Genomic DNA, 21787 nt, shown 5'->3' on the forward strand with positions numbered 1-21787 from the left:
TTATCTGATGGAGCCAGATCTCTCACTTTTCCACCAGCCACATTCTCATACACCATTTGGGACATCAATGTTACTTTAGAACAAGAATCTGCCATCATTTTTACTGACCGAACATTCACATCAATCCATGCAATAGGATGATCATCATCTTCCTCCTTGCACTTCACCATGTGGGCGTAAAAAAGGGTTGAGTCCCAATTTTTTGTTAAAGGGGGATTGAGCTGAAGTAGGGACTAAGTTGTGAAGTGTCAAAAAACACGCAAAGGAGCTCATTTACCCCACTTTTAGTCCACCTTGCACTTGGGTCAGGGACAAAAAGAGAGAATATCGTGATAGATTATCTGTTTTATCTATCTAGGAATCACATAGAACAAACATTATTTTCCAAAGAGTCGGCAAAGTAAAAACACATTTTTTAATCAAAGAAATATTGATAAAACAAAGAAATATATGTGATAGAACTGTTTGACATCATAACCCTCATACATTCTACTCATTACTACACAAGGTAGCTCTACATAACAATTCTACCTGGACTAGTCAGCAAGTTTGCTTCATGACCGTTGACATCAAGTTAGTCCCTTGGTCGGTTTTCTTTGGGCAGGCTGACTCTGGAAATGAATGGAATCAATAGATCACAGACCTGCTGAGCGGGGGTATCTCTCAAAGAGAAGGCCTAGAGGTATTGTATTGTATTGTGTTGTATATTTTAATGTAAAAAGACTATATATCAATACCACCGAATAGATGGTTTGAGTGGTCTGACAATGTCTATGCCTATCCTTTGGAATAGTCCCTTAATAAGGCAAATGCTGTAGAGTAGCATTCCGAACACATATGCCACAGTTGGAAATAACTACTAGCTACTTCCCTGTTTATTTCTGGCCAGTAAAATACTAAAGTAGTGCTAGTTATGTTTTCTAGACAGCCAGATGCCCCTTCCTGCATAATCATGGACCATCTTGTTTGTTAGTTCCCTGTGGGAGTGTGGGAAATAGCAGCTGCTTTCTCTAGTCCACTGTTAGCCAATGAAACTCTGTAGACCAGCCTGTCTTGTTTGCACAACCATGCTTCTCTTGTTATGGGTTAGAGTCCATTTTCCGCTTGTCCTTCGGCTACTCTAAAGCTCAGGTCTGTCAATTTGATGACTTGGAACCCTTGTCCTGTCTCCTGGCTTCCAGTCAATGAATTTGACCCATCCAGTTGCTATTTGCCATTCTTTCTGCTCCTCGATCCTTTGTTTTCTGGCTTTCTGGGTTTGGGAAAATCAACTCTGGAGAATGGGGCCTCTTGCCACCATACTTAGTTGCCCTTTTGGACTAATTTCTCAAATTCGGGTATGTCGGAACCAATGACCACTGGGAGGCGGGGGGAGGGTTAGAACTGCTGCCATTAGCACCAATTCCTGATCCTTGATCTGTATTTATTTTTATTTTTATGTTTACATTTGTAAAGTGCCCAAACCCTGAGGCACCAGGGTGCTGTTGCAAGACCAGTTACATGATACAATCTTAGCGAACTAAATAGTACATTTCACATTAAAGGATAGAACAGCATGAGTGGCAAATTAAGGACAGCAAACAGTGTTCAGGGACCAGAAGGCCAGAGTGAGTGCTTATCAGTTAGGTGAAAATCCATGTTTTTGCAGCTTTATGTAATGTCCATTAGTAGCTCTCAGGTCTTAGTTCAGTGGGGAGAGAGTTCCAGTGGTTGACTGCTATCGTTGGGATGCTCGCTCCTCCTCCTTTTGCTCTTTTGGTTTTAGGTAGGTTGAGGCGGTGGGCATAGGTGGACCTTACCGGTCTATTGGATTTGGATCTCTCAATTTTCTGGGCTAGGTATCTGCAGTGCTGAGTTGCTCAAACATTTGTGAGGCATCAATAGCGTTTTGAAAATGATCCTTTTGAATGGATTGTGTCCTCCCACGTATTCCTCATCTTAGATATATTCGTCAGCTTGCTTCTTCTTTCAGAAATGTTTTCCCACCAGAGGGTGCTGTGATCGAGGCTGCGTAGCTTGGTCCTTCTGTCGTATAAATGGCTCGAGCCGCGCCTGTTGGTTCAGTTCTGTTTTTCCGAGCTTCTGCTTTGTGTATCTAAAACGGCGCGTCAGTTTTTCTAATCAAGAAATGTCTTCTTCCTCAACCCCGACAACAAACAAGACTGGTTTTAAGAAGTGTCTTAAATGCTGAAGAAAGATGTCCATTACGGATCCTCACCGCAACTGTCTTTGGTGCCTTAGTCCTGATCACTGAGTCGACGAATGCGAGTCGTGTCAGGGGATGTCGAACAAGGCTCTTAAGGAACGCCAAAGTAAGCTTGCGGTGGGGAAGAGTCTTTCAAGTCTGCGAAAAGGCTAAAAGACTGGAGAGAATCGAGATCTAAATGTCGTCATGAGCCAAGGTGATCAAGGTCGATAAGTCGCTCGAGGAAGTTCTCTTCCTCGTCATCAAAAAAGTGACATCATAGATCTTCGTCCTCTTCTTCCCTGCCCGACAGCAGGTTAATATCTTGTCTTTGGAAGCATGATTCCCCAAAGAAATGGGAGGCCTTTCAGGCTTCAATGCTTAACATTTTTGAGAAGGCGGCTCCGACCCCCTCAAAAAAGCTGCGTGAAGAGCATGCCCCTGGCCACTCTAAAGGTGACAGAGGGAAATCCAAAACGTCTCCTGCTAAATCAGACAAAAAGTCGAGGGCGTCCTCGGACGATGATTCTCCAGCACCTCATGAGATTGTACAGAAACCTTCGGTGCATAAATCGAGGTTGCCGGAGGACGAAATGGCGTCCTTACCGTCGAAGTCAGCTATCGACTCGATGCGTCCTTCAACGCTGTCGAAGCCAAAAGTGGCGTTGATACCTTCGGCCTCAGCGTCGAAGCCTTACTCAACATCGAAGCAATCCTCGATGACTTTGGTAATTCCTTCGAGTATGTCGAAGCCGGTGTCGACGCCATCGACGCCTTTGTGTGTGAAATCTTTCATACCGGTTCCCACGATGACACCCACGATGACAACTATGGGTAAGACTAGGTCTGTTCCACCTTTACCAGAAAAAAATGTCACCCTCAGCCCAGGCAAGAATTTTTTTAATCTATGGGCCTCATTACACAGTAGGCGGTGGACCAAGGTGCTAATAGCACCTTGGTCCATGCCGGTAAAATACCGGCACCGCCTTGGAGGAAAGGGGAATTAGGGGTAATTCCCCCTTCCCCCATTGCCCTTCCCCATTCCCATTTTTGACCCATAGGGCATAATGGGAATGGGGAAGGTGCTAATTACGGTACCGCAAATTGCGGTACCGTAATTAGCAACCTTGTCCCTTTGCGGGTTGGTTTTTAACGCCTGCTAAAAAGCAGGCGTTAAAGTACCAACCCGCAAAGGGACCTCGTAGTAAGGCGGTAAGGGTTAACAGTCACCAGTTTCATTACCGGTGGACGTTAACCCTTACCGCCTTCCGTGTAATGAGGCCCCAAGTCTGCTATTTTTGAGGAAGAAACCTCTGATGAGGAAATCACATCAGCTAGTGTTCGATTTGGGACAAGAGAAGTCCCTGAAGAACTGTTAGATTCTAATTGAAAAATGTCAGACCTTTATGACTGCCTACAATCGGCCAGTGGCCTATATACCTCACCTGAGGTGGATTTTGAAAGGCCTCACCCCACAGACCATGCTGAACCTTGGTATAGGAACCTCATAGGAAGAGTAATAGATTTTATGGGGTGGAAGTCAGTGTCCCCAAGATATGACTAGGACGATTTAACAGACATTATTGATGAAGGACCTCAGAAAGCCCCAGTCCTTCCCTTCCACAAAGCTCTTCAAAAGAGAATTATGACAAATTGGTAGACACCTGAATCTCTACCAGCTGTAAATAAGAAATTTGTAGGAAAGTATAGACCTGCTCCTCGGATCCAGAATATTTATCTAAGCATCCTTCGCCTGAAAGTTTGGTAATTCAGGCTGCGACTGCGAATAGACAGTCGGCTTATCCCTCTGCCCCCTGACAGGGACGACAAAAAGATTGATGCCTGGGCGAGGAAGGCTTTTACTTCTGGTAGTATGGCCCTTAAGTCTACTAATGTGACTTGTACATTAGCTAGGTTCACTTACACCCTGTGGAGCTGTTTAGATGCAGCAGCTGATCACATCCCGGAGGGTGAGGAGCGGGATGGTTTCCTGGCGATAGTAAAGGATGGGAAGGAGGCTATGGAGGAGTGCCTCAAGTCAGGACTGGATACTGCAGATAGTATAAGCAGATCCATGGCATCTAGCGCAGTCTTGCATAGATTTGCATGGCTAAGAAAATCTGGTTTTGCATCTGATGTACAATCCAGATTACTCAATATGCCCTTTGACGGCTTGAGGTGGTTTGGCAGCACAGCGGACGAGAGCTTGGAGAAGCTGCAGACCTCGAAAGCGGCAGCAAAATCACTCAGCGCCGCTATAAGGCAACCTCACCAGCACTCTTATGCAGGGTCATCTTTCTGGAAGAGTCGCCCTTTTCGCTTCTATTCCTCTTTTGGAAAAGGGAGAGGGCAAGCCAGTCAGAGGGGACAACAAAGAAAACCCTTTTGTGGTGGAAAAGGGAGAGGTGCTAGATCAGCCACAGCAGCGGCTACTACCTCCTCAACCACTGCTGCAGCCGCTGCAAAGCCACTTTGAGGCCTTAATCCACAAGACCCCGGTGGGAGGGAGAATCACTCAGTATCTGGACGAATGCCTGGGCATTACGTCGTATGCCTGGGCACTAGAGATAGTGACCCATGGTTACTGTCTTCCTTTTCATCAAAGACCTCAAGATTATCCACTGGGAGGCAACTCTGTAAAAATTCCAGACCCGCTCCTTGTGCAGGAAATTTTAACCCTGCATGAGAAAGATGCAATATAACATGTACCTGTAGCGGAGAGGAACAAGGGTTGGTACTCCGCTTATTTTCTCATTCCCAAAAAGGACAGAGGACTGAGATCCATCTTGGATTTGAGAAAATTCCTCAGGAAGGACAAGTTCGAGATGGTGACCCTTTCTCAGATCCTTCAGGCTCTTCAGCTTCAGGAGTGGCTGGTTTCATTGGACCTTCAGGATGCTTACTTTCATGGGCCAATCCATCTCAAGCACAGAAAGTACCTGAGGTTCGCAATTGGCGGATCTCACTATCAGTTTTGAGTTCTGCCGTTTGGGCTGACCTCCGCCCCGAGGGTTTTCACCAAACTAATGGCGGTAGTGGCAGTGAGTCTAAGGAGGGAGGGGATTCACATCTACCCTTATCTGGACGATTGGCTAATCAGGGCAAGTTCACCCAAACTGGCCCAGGGACATCTGGCCATGACCTGTCACTTCCTACACAAATTGGGCTTCTTCCTCAATTACAAGAAGTCACAAATGATTCTGAGCCAAAGACTCCAATTCAACGGAGCGGTCCTGGACACCACCTCTGGGAAAGCCTCGCCTCCTGAGTAAAGAGCTCACCACATTCTGCAGATTATAACAAAGGTTCAGAATGCCCAACATCTACTGGCGTTCAACTTCCTAAGGTTGCTAGGCCTAATGACATCCTGCATTTTTCTGGTGCCAGAGGCTCGACTGAGGATGCAATGCCTTCAATGGGCCCTCAGGATTCAATGGTCCCAGTTTTCAGGGGAGATGTCAGATCTTCTACAGGTCCCGTCCAAGGTGGCTCAAGATCTCCTCTGGTGGGCTCACAAGGAAAATATCCTCAGAGGGGAACCTTTTTGGCTACCATGGCCGAAGATAACTGTAGTGATGGACACCTCACTCACTGGGTGGGGAGCCCACACCAACGATTTGACAATCAGCGGTCGTTGGTCTCCATCAGAGTTCAAACTGCACAGCAACCTTTTGGATCTGAGGGCTATCAGACTGGCGCTGACGGCCTTTCTGCCCTCTGTACAGGGAAAGTATGTCCTGATAATGACGGACAACACAGTGGCCATGTACTACCTCAACAAACTAGGAGGCATAGGATCACTCCCACTGTGCAGAGAGGCAATGCAGCTCTGGTTCTGGGCAATGCAAGAAGGAATCTCTCTATCGGCAGTTCACCTAGCCGGAGAGCTGAACACGGCGGCGGACACTCTGAGCGGGCAGGGCACAGTCTCCCACGAGTGGGAGCTAGCTCAGGAAGTCCTTCAAGAGATCTTCGCCCTTTGGGGAACCCCTCAAGTGGATCTGTTCGCGACCGGTGCCAACCGGAAGTGCAAACTGTATTGCTAAAGGGAATTTCCCCCGAGAGGAGCTCTAGGGGACGCGTTCGTAGTGGACTGGATATTTCCACTCCTGCCCCCCGTGATTCCTCAAGTAATCAGGAGGTTGAGAAAACCATGATCCTCATTGCCCCGGATTGGGCCAGGAGAACGTGGTACCAGGACCTTCTGGACATGTCCATCTGCCCTCCAATACGTCTTCCACAAAGAGAGGATCTTCTCTCGCAAGAGGAAGGTCGGGTTCTCCACCCAGAGGTCAAGACACTCAATCTTCACGCTTGGCTTCTGAGAGGTTGAGATATAAGGATTGGGACCTCCCGGATGGCGTTATGGAGATTTTGTTTTCGGCCAGAAGGCCAGCAACAAAATCCTTATACCTGTGTCGTTGGAAGAAATTCAGTAACTGGTGCGGGGATAAGAATGTGGATCCTTTTCAATGTACCACTCCCATGGTGCTTTCCTTTCTATTACATTTAGCCAACTCGGGGCTCCAAGTTGGAACTATTAAAGGATATTTGGCAGCGCTATCCATCATCAAGCGCTCCTCAGAAGAAGTTTCATATTTCAAAATGCCTTTAGTTATCCAATTTCTTAAAGGGTTAAACAAATGTGTTCCCTCCTACACCTTTCCAAGTTCCCATTTGGGATTTAAATTTAGTTTTAAAGTTTCTTATGTGTGCCCCTTTTGAGCCTTTACATTCTTGTCCTTTAAGCCTCCTAACGTTAAAAACGGTTATACTAGTGGCTCTAACTTCAGCCCGCAGGGTGAGTGAGTTGCAGGCGCTCTCTTGCAAGCCTCATCACACGGTTTTCCATAAAGATAAAGTTGTTTTAAAGGTTAAGCCTTTTTTCCTACCTAAAACAGTTTCGGATTTCCATCTGTCACAGAAAATCACTTTACCATCTTTTTATCCTCCTCCACACGCTAGTAAAGAGGAGGAAAGATTTCACAGACTAGACCCTAAAGGGGCTCTCAGTTTCTACATATCTAGACTGTAAAGATTTGGACAAACAGATCAGTTGTTTGTCGGGTATACTGGACACAAATTGGGCCTTGGTGTGTCCAAACAAACTATATCCAGATGGATTATCCTGGCAGTATCTGAATGTTATAAATTGGCTCGGAAGGAGCCTCCAGATGGTTTAAGGGCTCATTCAACCAGTGGCATAGCAACTTCCACAGCTCTTCAGAGGGGTGTCCCCGTACAAGACATTTGTGCTGCGGCCACTTGGTCATCAATGCACACTTTTGCAATACATTATTGTTTAGACACCACTTCTTACCAATGAGGCCTTTTTGCAAAAGCCATCCTTCATTCTGTCCATAATTGAAGAACTATGGTACTCCCTCCTCCTCTAAATTACAACTGCTATGGGAGTCTATCTAAGATGAAGAATACTTGGGAGGACACAATCCATTCGAAGAACAAGTTACTTACCAACTGCAACGTTCTTTCGACTGGATGTTCCTCCCACGTATTCCTCATCGACCCTCCCAACATACCCCTCTGTACAGTTCTTACGCTTGTTGCACTTGTACTTCCTTAAGAGCCTGACATCTGCCGACACAAAATACAACTGATGCGACCATTAACATCGAAAAAACAGAACTGAAACAACGGGCGTGTCTCGAGCCATTTATGCGACGGATGATGTCAACGCTTGGCGGCCTTCGAGGGAACAAGCTACGCGGCCTCGAGCACAGCGCGCTCTGTTGGGAAAAAAATTCAGAAAGAAGCAGCAAGCTGATGAAGATATCTAAAAGGAGGAATACGTGGCAGGAACTTCCAGTCGAAAGAAAGTTACAGTTGGTAAGTAACTTGTTCTTCTTTAATGGTGAGCCAATGCACTTTTCTTCTGGCGGCTGATATGTGGTCTCTCCTCGGGATGTTTAGGGCTTCCCAGCATGTGTGCCTGTTGAGTAGGGTAGGCCTGTATGTCTCCATGTAGTCAATGAATCTGAACTTTGGGTGTCCCTTCTTCCATGGTTATGGCAACACATGAACTTAATGCTGTTTGCTGGCTCCCACTGTCCAGTAGGGCATAGGTGGGTTCTCGATCCACCTGCACTTCATGGAGATGTGGGTACAGATTCTGTGCTCTTCCCGTTTGCCATTTCACTTCTTCCAGATACATCAAATATGCACAGACTTCTATGGGTTCAGATGCCTTCACGTTTGAATACAACCTGGAAATGTATCCACAATATCCACACTCATAGCATTGAATGTTAAGGGAGCAGTAGCGGAGATGAGGTGCAAGCTTTCACCCATGCTGCTTGGCTTGCTCCTTCCTGGTCGTCTTGTTCCACTGTTCTACTGGGTGTCTGCCTGGTACTCTTATGGGGTGGCCTTGTCCCATTATACTGGTTGGTCCTGTATTTGGTCAGCTTCCATTTAGGTATGTTGTTAGTTAGCTGCTTTCTGATAAGCTGAGGCGATGCTGATTTCCTCTTTAAGAGTCTTGTTGCCATACCCATCACTGTATGGGAGGAGGTAGGGCTTTCAAAAACTGTTTGTGTATGATCTTAGCGATGAGTACGTGTACTGTTGAGGTAGAAGGCTGGAGCCGTTTGTCAGCTAGTCCTATTATCTTGAAGTAGAGTTGATGCAGGGTCTCCATGGGGCCTGGCTTGGTCTCTCTGAACTTCGCACCATAAGGTTGTTTTCTTTGTGCCCCCATATCGAGTACCACCTGTTGAGTTGACGGCTTGATATGTGGTTTGCATTTGTCCTGTTAGTATTAGTATTCAATCAATATACGGGCCTAGGCACTCCTGGTGCCATTCGGTCCTCCTGACGCACTCTAAAAATTCATAAAGAACTATGCTGGAACTTCATCATCCATGTACTTTTGGAAAACAGAGGAAGGCATTTTAGGATGGTCTTGGATAGAAGCCAACACTTCTTTCAACTGTATTAAGGATTTGTGGTGTATTTCTTGTGCCACTGTTTGTCTGGAGCCCTGGGGTTGGATGGCTAGCTGAAAAACCTAGCAGTCAGCCTGTGCCTGTTGAGTCTGCAATTGCAGCAGTTGTCGGAGTTGCTGCGGCCCATCGATGAGTCTTGATAAGGATCTCCACAGCGCTCTTTCAGTCCCAACTCTGACACAACTTGTTGGCTACAGAAGACACTAATGCATGATTTTTATTACAATAGGGACAGAGTCCTCTTTAAAATCGCCTGTGGCCGTCCCTTCAGTGGGTAGGCTTGATGCCATGCTTGGTTGTGCTGTCCTCGGGCTATCTTTGGTTTAGGGACTTAATAGGCCCATGTATGTTCCGCTGTTGCCTCTCCGATCTGTAACCAAAGGATGAATGAAAAACCTTTGAGTTCTAGCTCTTCTCCTCATATCTCGGTCCCTCTCTATTTCAGCCACCCTTTATGTTGTTCTCCGTTTCGCCCTGGTGCTTGCTTGGATCAGACAAAGGGGCTCGAGCCCCTTTTGCATTTGGCCTGGCATGCCGTATCCTGCCTTCATGGTGTCCTTTCTTGGAGTCTTCTGGTACTGCAGTTAGTTGTGGCTGTTGGAGAGAAAGTTCCACGGAGGGTTCTGTTTCTGGGGGGAAGAAGGGAGGAGCCCCACCTGTGCAGTGAGAATGGGCTGAGATTGACGTCCTGGAGCACTGAAGAGCTGTGGGCCTGTATCTGGAACGCATTATCTGGAGCCAGGGCTCCTCCTTTGGGTGATCTCTCACAGCCAGCAAAATAAAATGAGTTAAATAAATAAATGAGTGAGGTTAAAAAGACCTCTCACAAAAATCAGATAAGGATCAAGCAAACTGTCAGCAGATATGCTGGAGTTTTTCTCAACAATCCCTTAGTCATTGCAGGGATGTTAGATTCTGTTATATTCCGAGTACAGCAGAACTTTGCCTCTTCTGTTTAAAACAGGATTTCTGGCATACACAATGTAAAACCTGAATTAAGCAAAAAAATGTTTGTGGACCTTACAGACTATTGCATAATTTGTCACTTGATCTAGACAACACTGCAGTGGTTACTATTCCAATTGTGTGTTACTACGCATAATGCTTCCCTTGTAATATGAGTCTCTGATGGTTTCTGCAGACAAGATACGAGGCATAAATACGCACCTGCAAATTATAGTTATATAAAAAAGACTAATTAGTGCTGTTGAGCAACAATTTGATTACAGTGGATCTTAGCTTATCTGATTGATTATGAACTATCGGCTGATGATCATGTGAGCTTAATTGTCCACTTTGAACTAACATAGTGAGTTGTAATTTTGGCATTCCCACTTTACAAAATTGTGTGATATAGGGAAAATCACTTCATTTTTGTTTGCCTATTACTGCCAAATTCAGTAGCATTTAACAATGTATGTTCTTTAAGTGTTATTGTGATTCAAATTTACTTGCTGGAGGGATAGGATTCCACATAACTTACCTTTATTGTGTGCATAGCTTTCTTTGATGTCATTGTAGTCGGTGTTCTTATTTAAGCCAACTCCTAGTAAGCTATGTTGAAAAATGGTACAAACCATAAACTAGCCCTATAAAATAGTCCTCTTTTCTTAACTTGCATTGAGCAAAGGTTTTTATTTCTGCTTTGTGCATGTTAACATTTAAATAGACTGTTAGTCTGTAACCCAAGACTGCCAGAGTAGATAGAACAGCTATAAAGCATTTCAGTGTGACCATTTCACAACTAATTGGCATCTAACAGTAGCCCGCACAGATTTGTAATATGTGCCTGACTAGAGCCCCTATGGCAGTATCCGATCCTGGTCGTAAGTATCCTAAACTTCCAGTCGGTTATATTTGTTTCCATCAATTGGTATATAAGTGTAAGAGAATTGCTCTCAATACAGCCACCACAATGAATATTTGTATAATACGTTTGTCATATTTTATTGTTGGTTCTTTCATTGCATATTTTGGAATATATATTTTTTCTCTTGCTTTGCTGTGTTTATATGTCAGCAGTCTTTGAGAAAGGTGCATGTGTTTTGTGTTTACACGCTTTATTTCTTCCTACCAGAGAGATGATGATGATGATGGTGGTGAGGATGATGATGATATGGATAGTTACCAGGTAGTATTGCTGCTGCTGTCAATCATGTGGCATGGGGCACAGCTCTGCTAATGGTCGGCAACTAGAAAGTGGGCCAGGGTGTTGAAGCAAGGACGTTGGGCTTCAAAGCAAAGGGTTAACCTGCTTAACTGACATACTGCAGCAACATATTCTTCTGTCATTCTGTTCCCATTTCATTTGCTGACTTACTTTTCAATGGCATTGCTCATCATTGCGAACCAAAGCTCGCAGCATAACAACTAAGATTTACAGAAACCCGTAACACATTATTCATCGTCATTTGCATAACCGTAATAACCTCCGTACCAAGTGCACAGCATGAAAACTATGGTCATTTGTTCACTGTTAGCAAATAACAAGGACACTTCGTCAGGTTTAAAAGTGTGCTGTCCCAATTAGCATGTTTGTTTTGGTTCACTGGCCATTGATGAGGAAGATATTTCGTAAGTGTGATAAATAAAATAAAAATCCCTATGAATGGAAATCTACCTGACGCACCTGACTGCAAACCTGTAATTGAGCAAAGGCATCTGAGTTTCACTACTTTAGCAGGACGTAAATGCTGAAGCATATTCCAGGTGGTCTGAGTGATCTTGAGCCACTCTGTTATCTGCCTCAACACTTTCCAACTGCATCAACACCCAGACACCTGCGTGCATTTGATGTAATTGGCCATTCTCTTATTTAGTTAGGCCATCACAGAGAAGCATTGGTAATGGACATTCCCTACCCCAAAAAACCCTGGGGCTGCACATCCAATGTCAAAAAGGTAGTTTTCAAAGCATAGATCCAAATTTCCAAATAGTTTGTCCAAATGTTTTTAAAATAGCCGAGTGTGCATCCTAGACGTATGTTGCAACATCTGTGGTCCACATCATGATAGAGCATGACGTGTCGGACACTGATTACGTACCTTTTAATAAACACTCCAGAGCCAAAGACTGCCTGATCAAGAAAGCACTCTAAAAATAATTGAACTCTTTGTGGACTTTTATATTCTTTGCCTTCTTCAAAGGTGTTTTTAGAAATGTTGTCACCCATTTATACAAAAGAAAAATATAACGGAAGGAAGTTTGTGTATGGTATTATTTACAAATGGATCATGTGTTGTAGCGAGTCTGTAGGATAGTTACAGAAATTATAATATAGAATGTCACATTTTCGATCCTTAGGACTAAAATCAGATCAGTACCTCAACATGTTCGAAGACCATCAATGGTTTACCTCTTCCCAGGAGTATAATTACGACCATCATAAAAATAATGTGTATATGTTAGGCATAGATTATGCTTTGTTTCTCGTACAAAGCCCATCATCGGCCTCTGGGATCTTGCAAAGTTTGATAGTTGATAGGTGTAACTTTGCAATAAATGTTTCCTTGTATATGTATGTTGAGGAATTAAGAGACTTTCAGGCCTTTTCCTGGCATTTATAAATCTGAAAGTTGTTTTATGCAGTTCTGCCAGTTGCGTAATCCTGCTTTGAGAAGAACTTTGACATGACTGCAGAATGCATTGCTTTTTGTCTTTCTACATCGCAAGTAATCGCCTCAGTAGAGAAACTTAACAGGTGAACTGATCGACAATAAGTGCAACAATTTTGGGAGCTTGCTTGGGGCTGCTACACTGCTGCCATTAGGAGATTGACGGCTTGACTGAGTCTTTCTACGCTCTCTGATCCAGACCACGCCTCCAGCTGACACTCTATTTCATCACCAGCCAATGGAGCGTAGTGTAGCAGTATGTTTGGTGTCCGGTGGCCCGGCGGGCCGTGAGCCCCATAGAACTCTAAGAAGTTCCAAGACCAAGAAAGATGGTGACCCTACTGTGACTCCAATGTTGGACGCATCCCTTGTCACGTTGGCTGTGAGCCCCGACCTGGTTTCTTCTCTACATGCTACAGGCGAAATGGGTAAGACAAAACGTGCATCTTCGAACATTTCACTATTGTCCTCCCCGATTACCCAACGATTCATCTCAACCAGACTTGGCGTCTTCTGCACGAAGAACTGTTGCCCCACCAAGAGACCAAAACTACACTAACTTCGAGCATGCCAGGGAGAGCAAAGGTGGAGGCCCCCGAGGAGTCACATAATGATTCCTCTTTCCGCCTGACAACTGGACACTCCACCCCTAACATAAGACTTACCATTTTGGATTCAGCAGCAGCGGTCTTTGAATCATCTAGCCACGGTACTGCTGAGCATGGCACCCTATTTTTATCCCCAGTTGACGAGACGCACCGGGGGTCAGCGGACGCTGCTCCCTCTTCGGTCTGCCCACGGGGCTGTGTCCTCCGGCCGCGTGACAGTTACGAGGACGCAAGGCAGGTCGATGCTCTCATCTTGGGCATTGAGTTGCCAACTAATGATCTGTCAGATAGGGGTCTACCTCTGAGTGCTGAGGCCCTAGTGGTAAAAGCCCAGATGCATGGCGTTCGCAATGTGGGCAATGTGACACATAGTCTGCCAAATGCCATCAATATGACGCTTACCTCACTTCAACTAGAAACACAGCGAACATCAGCTGAGAACAAAGACTGGCCAGTTCCTGTTGCGAAAAGTCCTCCAGCTGACAAGGAGTTGGCTCCGCACAAAAATCAGAGCTCTACAAAGGGAACGCATAACAAACGACCAGGACATGTAAATCCAACAAGACAATTCCTGTGTTTTATACCAAACCATTGCACAATGCCCTCACATGTCAGAAAGGAACAAAACAAAATGTGCACACAGCCCAGGATTTATAAGAAAGCACTAGTGAGGGGTGGTGGTCCAGGCATAACCTTTCCCACTGACAATGTGTTTAAACCACCTAGTGCTGTGCTGGGAACCCAACTGCTGGGCGAGCCATCAGATGCCAAACTCTTAGAAAGCATTGGCGTTTGTGGGGCACAACCCGAGAGAAACTACTATACAAGATTCTATAGTTCTGTCTCAAGATTTAACAAACCCTTTTGACTTTGTACCTTTCAATCGACCAGGCAATGACAAAAATCCATTGACGCCCTCAATAAGCTGGGGAGTTCAAAATTAACTGCCTTCTCCATGTAAAGGCGCCCCGGCAGTGAAAGATATAGGATGCTCCACAGGTCTACTGGAGAAGCAGACTGATGTGGCCCCAGATGGGCGGAACAAAATTCAGCCGTTGGGCGACTTGAAGTCAGGTCCCCCAAACACGTCCCGCCCTCTTGGTCTCTCAATCGAGCCAAATCTTCTCGGACACCGTAGATGGCCCTCCATCAGATGTAGCGACCAAGGTTTTTTTCAGCACCCTGGTCAAAATCACCCATCACTACCATTGGTATCGAGGCTCGGTCTCACCTTGGTCTTGGGGGCTCGACGCTGGATTCAGAGACACTGGTCCCAGCTCATAAGTGTATAGGAAAGGCACATGTTACAATCTCCAATTCATTGCGGCGGAATTCAAGTATTACTACTCCGCACGACACATCTTGTGAACAGGAGCCAGCTTGCCACAAAAGTACTCACCAGTTAGGAAAAACAAACCGGACCTCCTCACCATGATGTCCACTATTACCATCGCACTTGCTCCATTTATAAGCTCTCTGGGCACCTGAATGACACCCTCAAAGACCACACCACGCTGTTGGCAATGACTCATTCCAAGCTGGTTTTTCTGGAAGGGTATGTCACATCCAATGGCCAGTGAGGAGTATCTGACCAGCTGCAATTTGTCTTGAGGAAGGTGAATCCGCAACCTGTTCCTGACCAACATATAAGATGCTCCCAAGGGGCACAGACCAGCCTCGTCACTCAGCAGGTGGATTTAACTAGTGAGACAGAGCACTTCAAAGCTCTTGTGCGCAAATCCCTAATAAAGCACCAACCTTGGTCCAATCAGAGCAAAGCCAAGGATTTTCTGTTTGTTCTGACCATGACATTGAGGAAATGTTGGCTGACGCAGCCCATACAGAAGATTTGGCAAATACAGCCTTTGCCATATTCACAACGAAAAAACAAAACAGAGAAGACAAGGTTTCTTTGGTCAAGAAACCGTCTCAAGACCCACTAACTATAAGAGCCAACGTGCTATCTATTCCTTATCAGAAATTTGAGAAAGGCGCCCCAAAACCGGCAGCAAGGATAACCTCACTAAAAGGAAAGATTAGGGCAAACGGGAATGCACCTTTGCGTAATCCAACCAAAGTCCCTTTGCCTTCGGGCCTGATCACCACCAGCGATGTAAGCCTGTCACTTCAGGCCCTGCTTGATCTCTCTACATATTCCATTGAGGATACGCCAACTACCCTCTACGACGCATGAGGATCACAAGGGCTTCCTCCGGCTCAAATGGAAGTTGAACACACTCCAAGTCCTCTGTTGCTGGGCCCCTCGAATCCCCCTTTCCTCACTATGTCTGAAAAAAGAAGATCCTTCCTCGTCCAAACCCATAAAGGGCAGCCGATGTGAATGTATCAAGAAATACACTTCTAAAAACACACTTATTGCTCACTCAAAAAGATGGCGAATCGAGAACATCACATACCCCACAGGCCCAGTGCCTTCCGGCTCATTTGGGAGCATGAAAATTTGTTGAGAACCAGCCGACGGGTACAGCTGCCAGAATTCACCATCATCAAGCTAATAGATGTGAAAGATTTACAAAGAACAAGATCGGACTACGGGCTGAAAATGACACAAACAGAAAGTTTGTGGCGAGCTTACTTCAAGACCCGAAATATAAATCGCTGAAACTCGAGAGAATCTTCGACAGTGACAACAATATAATTCTCAACAGGTGGACAGTGTTGGACCTCTTCCACTGTATCCCCAACTTAAGGCAACTCTCTTCGAAAGATCTAAGAATAATCGAATTTGTGGACAATCAAAGAACTGAACAAATCTATTTGCACCTCACATCCCCAGTGATTAAGAACATGCTGCTCGATGCAGCAGAAAGCATGCTGATGCTAGGCTTTGAACTGACAACACTTAAGGATTCTGAGAGGGAGGGTAAGCCTTCCATGTGTGCTACGTTGTCACGTCCAAACCGCGAGCAACAAGGCTTTGTGGCGAAACAACCTCTAAAGAGACCAATGTCGATAAGCAAAAGCCAAAGTATTTGGATCCTCTTCACATTGGTCGTGTCCCGATTGGTTAGGGCCCAAAGCTAAATGTCACGTTTCCAACACAAACTGCCTCACGACAAATAAGAAGCATTAGTCATTTACCATCTGCTCCGACAGCCCTGATCAAAAACCAGGACTGGTCCTGGTTGTCACAAGCCTTGATAGCACACAATGACCTTTATCAATTTACGTCAGCGATACTGAATGCGACCAATCCAACTTGTAATTCCAATCAGAAATATCTTTGTTTGTCAATGGCGTCATGAAATACCTGAGGCTTTAGCCATTTGAGAAAACCCAGCGAGTTAAATCTGGGTTCCCACAACCTATTATGTCTTTAAGAAACCTGGTTTACGTGTGAACCCGGTTTTAGATGGCTTTGCAACATCATTAAGCGCTGCTATAAAAGGCAAAACTGGGTGCCCGCCTCTGGCTTGCTAAAAGCTATTAAGTCTGGAAGCCCTCTGACCTTTATTAAATCTGTTTCAACGAGCCCATTGTCTCAAGAGCTGCTACTCCCCTGGGAGACGGAGCATAACGTCTTGGACTCTCCGACACCAGCCAAATTGGTTATAATCAACGCCTACTGGAACCCGGCACTTACATCTAATGAAGGATTCATTGACCATATATCCAATATGATAGACAACGCATATATAAATCAACAAACCCGGAATGCGATTGTCTGCGGTGACCTAAATACTTCATGTCTCTATGGCAATTTTAGTGCACAAACCAAGTTACACTTGTCCTCTCATAACTCCAGAGCCATTATGTGGCATGCACATATGGCCACAAAAGACATGTACATGCTTAATGGAAACACCAACTTGGGAAAGTATGGGGCGATTGTCCGTGATAGACTATATCTTTGTTTCAGGTTACTTATTACCATAAGTTGCCTCGTTCAAAGTAATAAGAACAAAGAATAGTGATCACCATATGCTACACATGGAATGGACAGGCTCTACCCCGAACATTCGGCAAAAGATGTTGTCAGAATTGTCAGTCACTAGCGGTGGTTTACGTCTAAAACTGACAAACAACATTATGGTCAATCTTGTTGAGTCCTTCAGGTGTGGGGTTCACCGGTGGAGTATACTCCCCTTTTAGAACCTCACCTGTCCAAATCCAGTAAAAGACGGCGACCATGTCCAAAATTAATCTGCATGCTTTCAATATAGAGCTGGTTAAACGAAGAAAATCAGTGAAAAGGTTCATCAGAGTGGGCAAGAAATCAGGGGAAGCGCATCTGACCAAGAAAATCTCCTGTTGGGAAAAAGGAGCTATAAGAATTGGCACTACCTATTCAGACGGTCGTCATACCAACATGACTCGGAAACTATGCTCAAGATCTTGGTAGGAATTTTTGGTTGCTTACAAAATCAGTGGGACCGCAGCCGAACGATGACCAGACCAATCCTATTGGTGAATCTGTTTGGATTGAACACTTTAAAAACCTATATGTGCTGCCTCTAACATCACCATAACCTACTGTACCCCTGTTGGCACAGTCCCTTGGGTTTCCTTATCGACTATCAGTGACGTTCAGAGCCGAATTACAATTTGCGAGCCCCTGCTCCTGATGGATTAACAAATCTTATACTGAAGGAACACCGGGACAAATTGGCACCTTTTTAATCCATGCGCTGCTGTCACAAATTTCCTGCTCTCGTAGAATCCCGAGTTCTTGGAGGAGGGAGTTGTGGACCCCATTTTTTAAAATGGGGAACGTGATAAGCCAAAGAACTACCGTCCCATCGCCCTCCTTGATGTTTTTGGAAAGCTGTACGGCACAATCATTCTCGACCACTTTTGTACCTGGTGCAGGGGCTCAAGAGTCAACGACCCATTACAAACAGCGGTGGTTAAAGGAATTGGGACCTCTGCAAACATCTTTATCCTCAACATGTTGAAGGGGCGAGCGAAACAAGGGAAACTGAAACTCTTCATGCTTTTTTTGTTCTGGTACAAGCATTTGACCAGATCGACTGGCAGAAACTATGGAATAAACTGGAGGCAAAGAACTGCCCGGAGTCTCTTTTGGAACCCATAAAAGCCTTGCATCGAGCCTCCACCTTAAGAGTGCGACTGAACAAATCTGGCCTCCTTTCCAAAGATATTCCAGCTGCCAGAGGAGTTAAACAGGGGTGCTCAATGGCTGCGGCTTTGTTTAACTTCTTTCTGGCTAACATTAAGAACACAGATCCTGAGCTAAGCGCCTTCCCGCCAACGGTCGGCCGAGTTTTGTTGACTCGCATACTCTATGCCGATGACATATTGCTAATAGTCCAAAAGCCTATAGGTTTCCAAAGACAACTCAATGGTTTACACAGTTTAATTCCAAACAATGGCTTGGAGATGAATAAATCTAAAACTAAGATGCCAAGTTTTGGAAACTACAACAAAGGAAGGAATTCCTACTCCTGGTCGCTAGAGGGCCGGGCCATTGAGCAAGCAAGCGTCTTTAAGTACTTGGGAATCTAGCTCAGTGAAACAACATCAGAAGCCCCGATAGTGTCTCATCTAAGAGCTAAAACCAAAGCTTTGTCTGTTCGAGCCCGCGCTTTCAATCAAAAATATGGGCGGTTCTCCAACAAAAAGGTTCTCTCCTTGTATAAATCTAAGGTTGTCCCAGCAATCACCTATGGATCTGAAGCTATGCCCAACATTCCAGCAACTGTCTGGCCACAATTAGAAGGCCTTTTCTGGAAAAAAAAAAATTGGGACTCCCACCAGCAGTGCCAATCCAAACGATCCAACGTGAGTTGGGCATATCCTCACTAAAATCAAGCGTCGATCGGAAAAGCCTTGCCCTTTTGAGGAAATGTTTTCTATCTGAGCGCCCGGAAATCCTAAAAATGCTACATAAGGAGATTGTGGCCTCTGACACACCTATGCTACAGAACTGGAGAAGGAATATGTGTATTGTGTGGGAAGAGACTCGACGTTCAATTGAGGACCTACTCAATATTCCCATGCTGATAAAATCCAAATTGAGAGAGCTCGACTGGATCAATACCTTAGAGTCAGCAGCCTAATACAAACTGACTGTCCATATTCCAACAGAATTACAGAAATTAAATGTGGTGTGCGAGTATCTAAATAAATCCCTGCACCGAAAATTCATCCTTATTCGCATCAATCTTTACCCAAGGAATGCGATCCAAGCAATCCGTGGGCTATCCGACTCCAACAAATCTCGGTTTTGTAATGACACCCAGGCCGTGGAATCAATGAAGCACTTGCTCACTTATTGTCCATCCCTTGTGGGGAGAGCTGCACCTAACATTTTAGACATTTATTATCAGACTACCAAAGCGAAGAGAGTGACGTATTGTGGTCACGTCACTGCTAATCGCAGGGAACACGTTGTGTCATGTGATTGCTCTGACTACATTTTTGGAGCCTTTGCTTACTACGTGAAGAAATGTGTGTGTTTGCCTTCTCTTCTCTTACCTTTTTTCTGTTATTATTTTAAGTTAAATGCAAATAAAAAAAGAAATTAAAAAAAGAAGCGCAACAATGGACCTTTGGTTTTTGTACTTGCTTTTATACTAGAGTACATTTGTAGCTTGACTGTGTGCAAATGTTTGCAAAACACATCTCTATCCTGACAGTTGATGAAAGGTTATGGAAAATATATAAAAAAATGATCACCTACACCATACTTACAAATGTTTATCATTTAAAATGTTGTATATGTAATAAACTGTGAATGTGCTTTTTAAGGTATGTTTTACTGGGTTCTTTTGGGGTGGGTATTGTGGGGTGGCACATTGAATGGGGGAAGCTCTTCATAGCTCATAGATGTGATCCTCTTACTATGAGGCGTCCTCCACACTGATGTATTCACTAACTTCCTGCAGGCTGCTGTGTGCTTCTTGCCAACTCAAATCAATATCCGGAAATTAAACCTTTTCACAGCCGGCACTGCTGAAAAGCATGGTTGCATGTGGGTTTCTAATGGCATGGGAGATTTCACTTGGCACTTTCACTAATTCTCTTACATTTTACAGGGTGTGGGTTTTGTGGGCCTGGCTTGCAGTCCGATCTGTTATATACTTAGCTAGGAAGCAGCACTCTGGTCTTATGCGCCATTAAACAGTTTTTTTGGTACCATTTTCTCTGGAGAACCACATTTTCAAAACACTGAATTAATTCAGGGTGATGGCAGTACATCAGTGCTGCCTCATTTTTATAGCCACAAACCTTTTGATGTCTCGTTGGGGCAATTAAAAGACCCCAAATGCAGTAGATTACTGTAACCAGCCACAGGCAGATGAACTGTGCATGTTTTCCTGCAAGTGATTTCCCAGAGTGGGTACATAGAACTATTTAATGGTGTTACTGTAGATCTCAGTCTACTGGGATTTTTATGAAAATCAATATTATTTTATTTGACAGCGAATTTTACTAACCTCCTTTCGTCTGCTCCATACCTATGCCAGGAGGAAGATTTAAACACTGTCAGGGAACGGTGGTCAGAGGCACTCATAAAGCGGAAAGAGTACTTGGACGAGCACATCCAGAAAATTATCAACAAGCAAGGTTGGTAAAGACCCACAGTGCTTGCCTCCAAGCATCCGATTGAATCAAGATGTGCTTAATCCTACGGGGATAGCTGCTTTTTCACTTAATGTTTTGTGTATGGATCATAGGTTTCTTCATTTCTTTTGGTACAGGCGAAATATACTCTTATATAATGTGTTTTCTTTTGTGAATCCTGCTGTTATATCTATAGCTAAATGTTGAGATTGCATGCACTGTATTGCACAATTGGATGACTGCCTGCCTTGATATCTAGCACAAGCGTTTTTATCAAAGATAAAATTATGCAGAAGAGATTGGCAAGTTCTTTATTTAAAATAATATGACCAGATCAGTTGATGAAAACAAGTCACAATATTGTTTATTTTTGTTGTAGCAATCTAACAATGCAAACGGAAGAAAATGCTGATAAAGATTGAGGACGTTTTGTCTTTGTTGAATTTGCCTTCTCAAATACCCCATGCAAAGATGTGCTAAAGAACATGTTCTTCTAGGAAAAGGTTTTTCAAGTGGCTCAAATTGATTTGCAGGTGTGGATATCATACGAATTGAGGCCAAGCTACTGCTACACTGTGAATCTTTAAGCTCAGTGGGAGGGCATGACAGTCTGAGGCTCTTGACCCCAACAGCACCTAGTCCTTCACTTCGCAATGGTTGGTCGAAAAGCGTCTGGAATAAATGGATGAAAAGCGATGTTCATTTTTCCACACAAAAGTCCCCTTTAAGTGGGACACAAGTGGCACCAGTTGTAACATTGGCACTTGCACAGTCTAGAAGTTAGCTAAGAATTGCCTTTACCTCTGTCCTGCTCTATTTAATACAGCAACTTTTGTCCTACCTACTGGACCCGGTCACGATGCCTTG

The 21787-nt window shown here is 44.6% G+C and overlaps 1 protein-coding gene across 5 annotated transcripts in view; it reads left to right on the plus strand.

Annotated features, from left to right (window-relative positions):
* Positions 1 to 21787, plus strand: part of KIF13A (kinesin family member 13A) — a 2203773-nt gene that overhangs the window by 1451335 nt on the left and 730651 nt on the right. For 4 of the 5 annotated variants that reach the window (XM_069613597.1, XM_069613593.1, XM_069613596.1 and 1 more), the window contains 2 exons: positions 11228 to 11281; positions 20824 to 20923. In XM_069613597.1, the coding sequence (XP_069469698.1) occupies positions 11228 to 11281; positions 20824 to 20923 (154 nt within the window). The remainder of the gene's footprint in view (positions 1 to 11227; positions 11282 to 20823; positions 20924 to 21787) is intronic. The other variant, XM_069613595.1, reaches the window with a different exon arrangement.

Source organism: Ambystoma mexicanum, chromosome 5p (assembly GCF_040938575.1).
Source record: "Ambystoma mexicanum isolate Mex_15411 chromosome 5p, UKY_AmexF1_1, whole genome shotgun sequence".
In the NCBI taxonomy this organism is placed as follows: Eukaryota; Metazoa; Chordata; class Amphibia; order Caudata; family Ambystomatidae; genus Ambystoma; species Ambystoma mexicanum.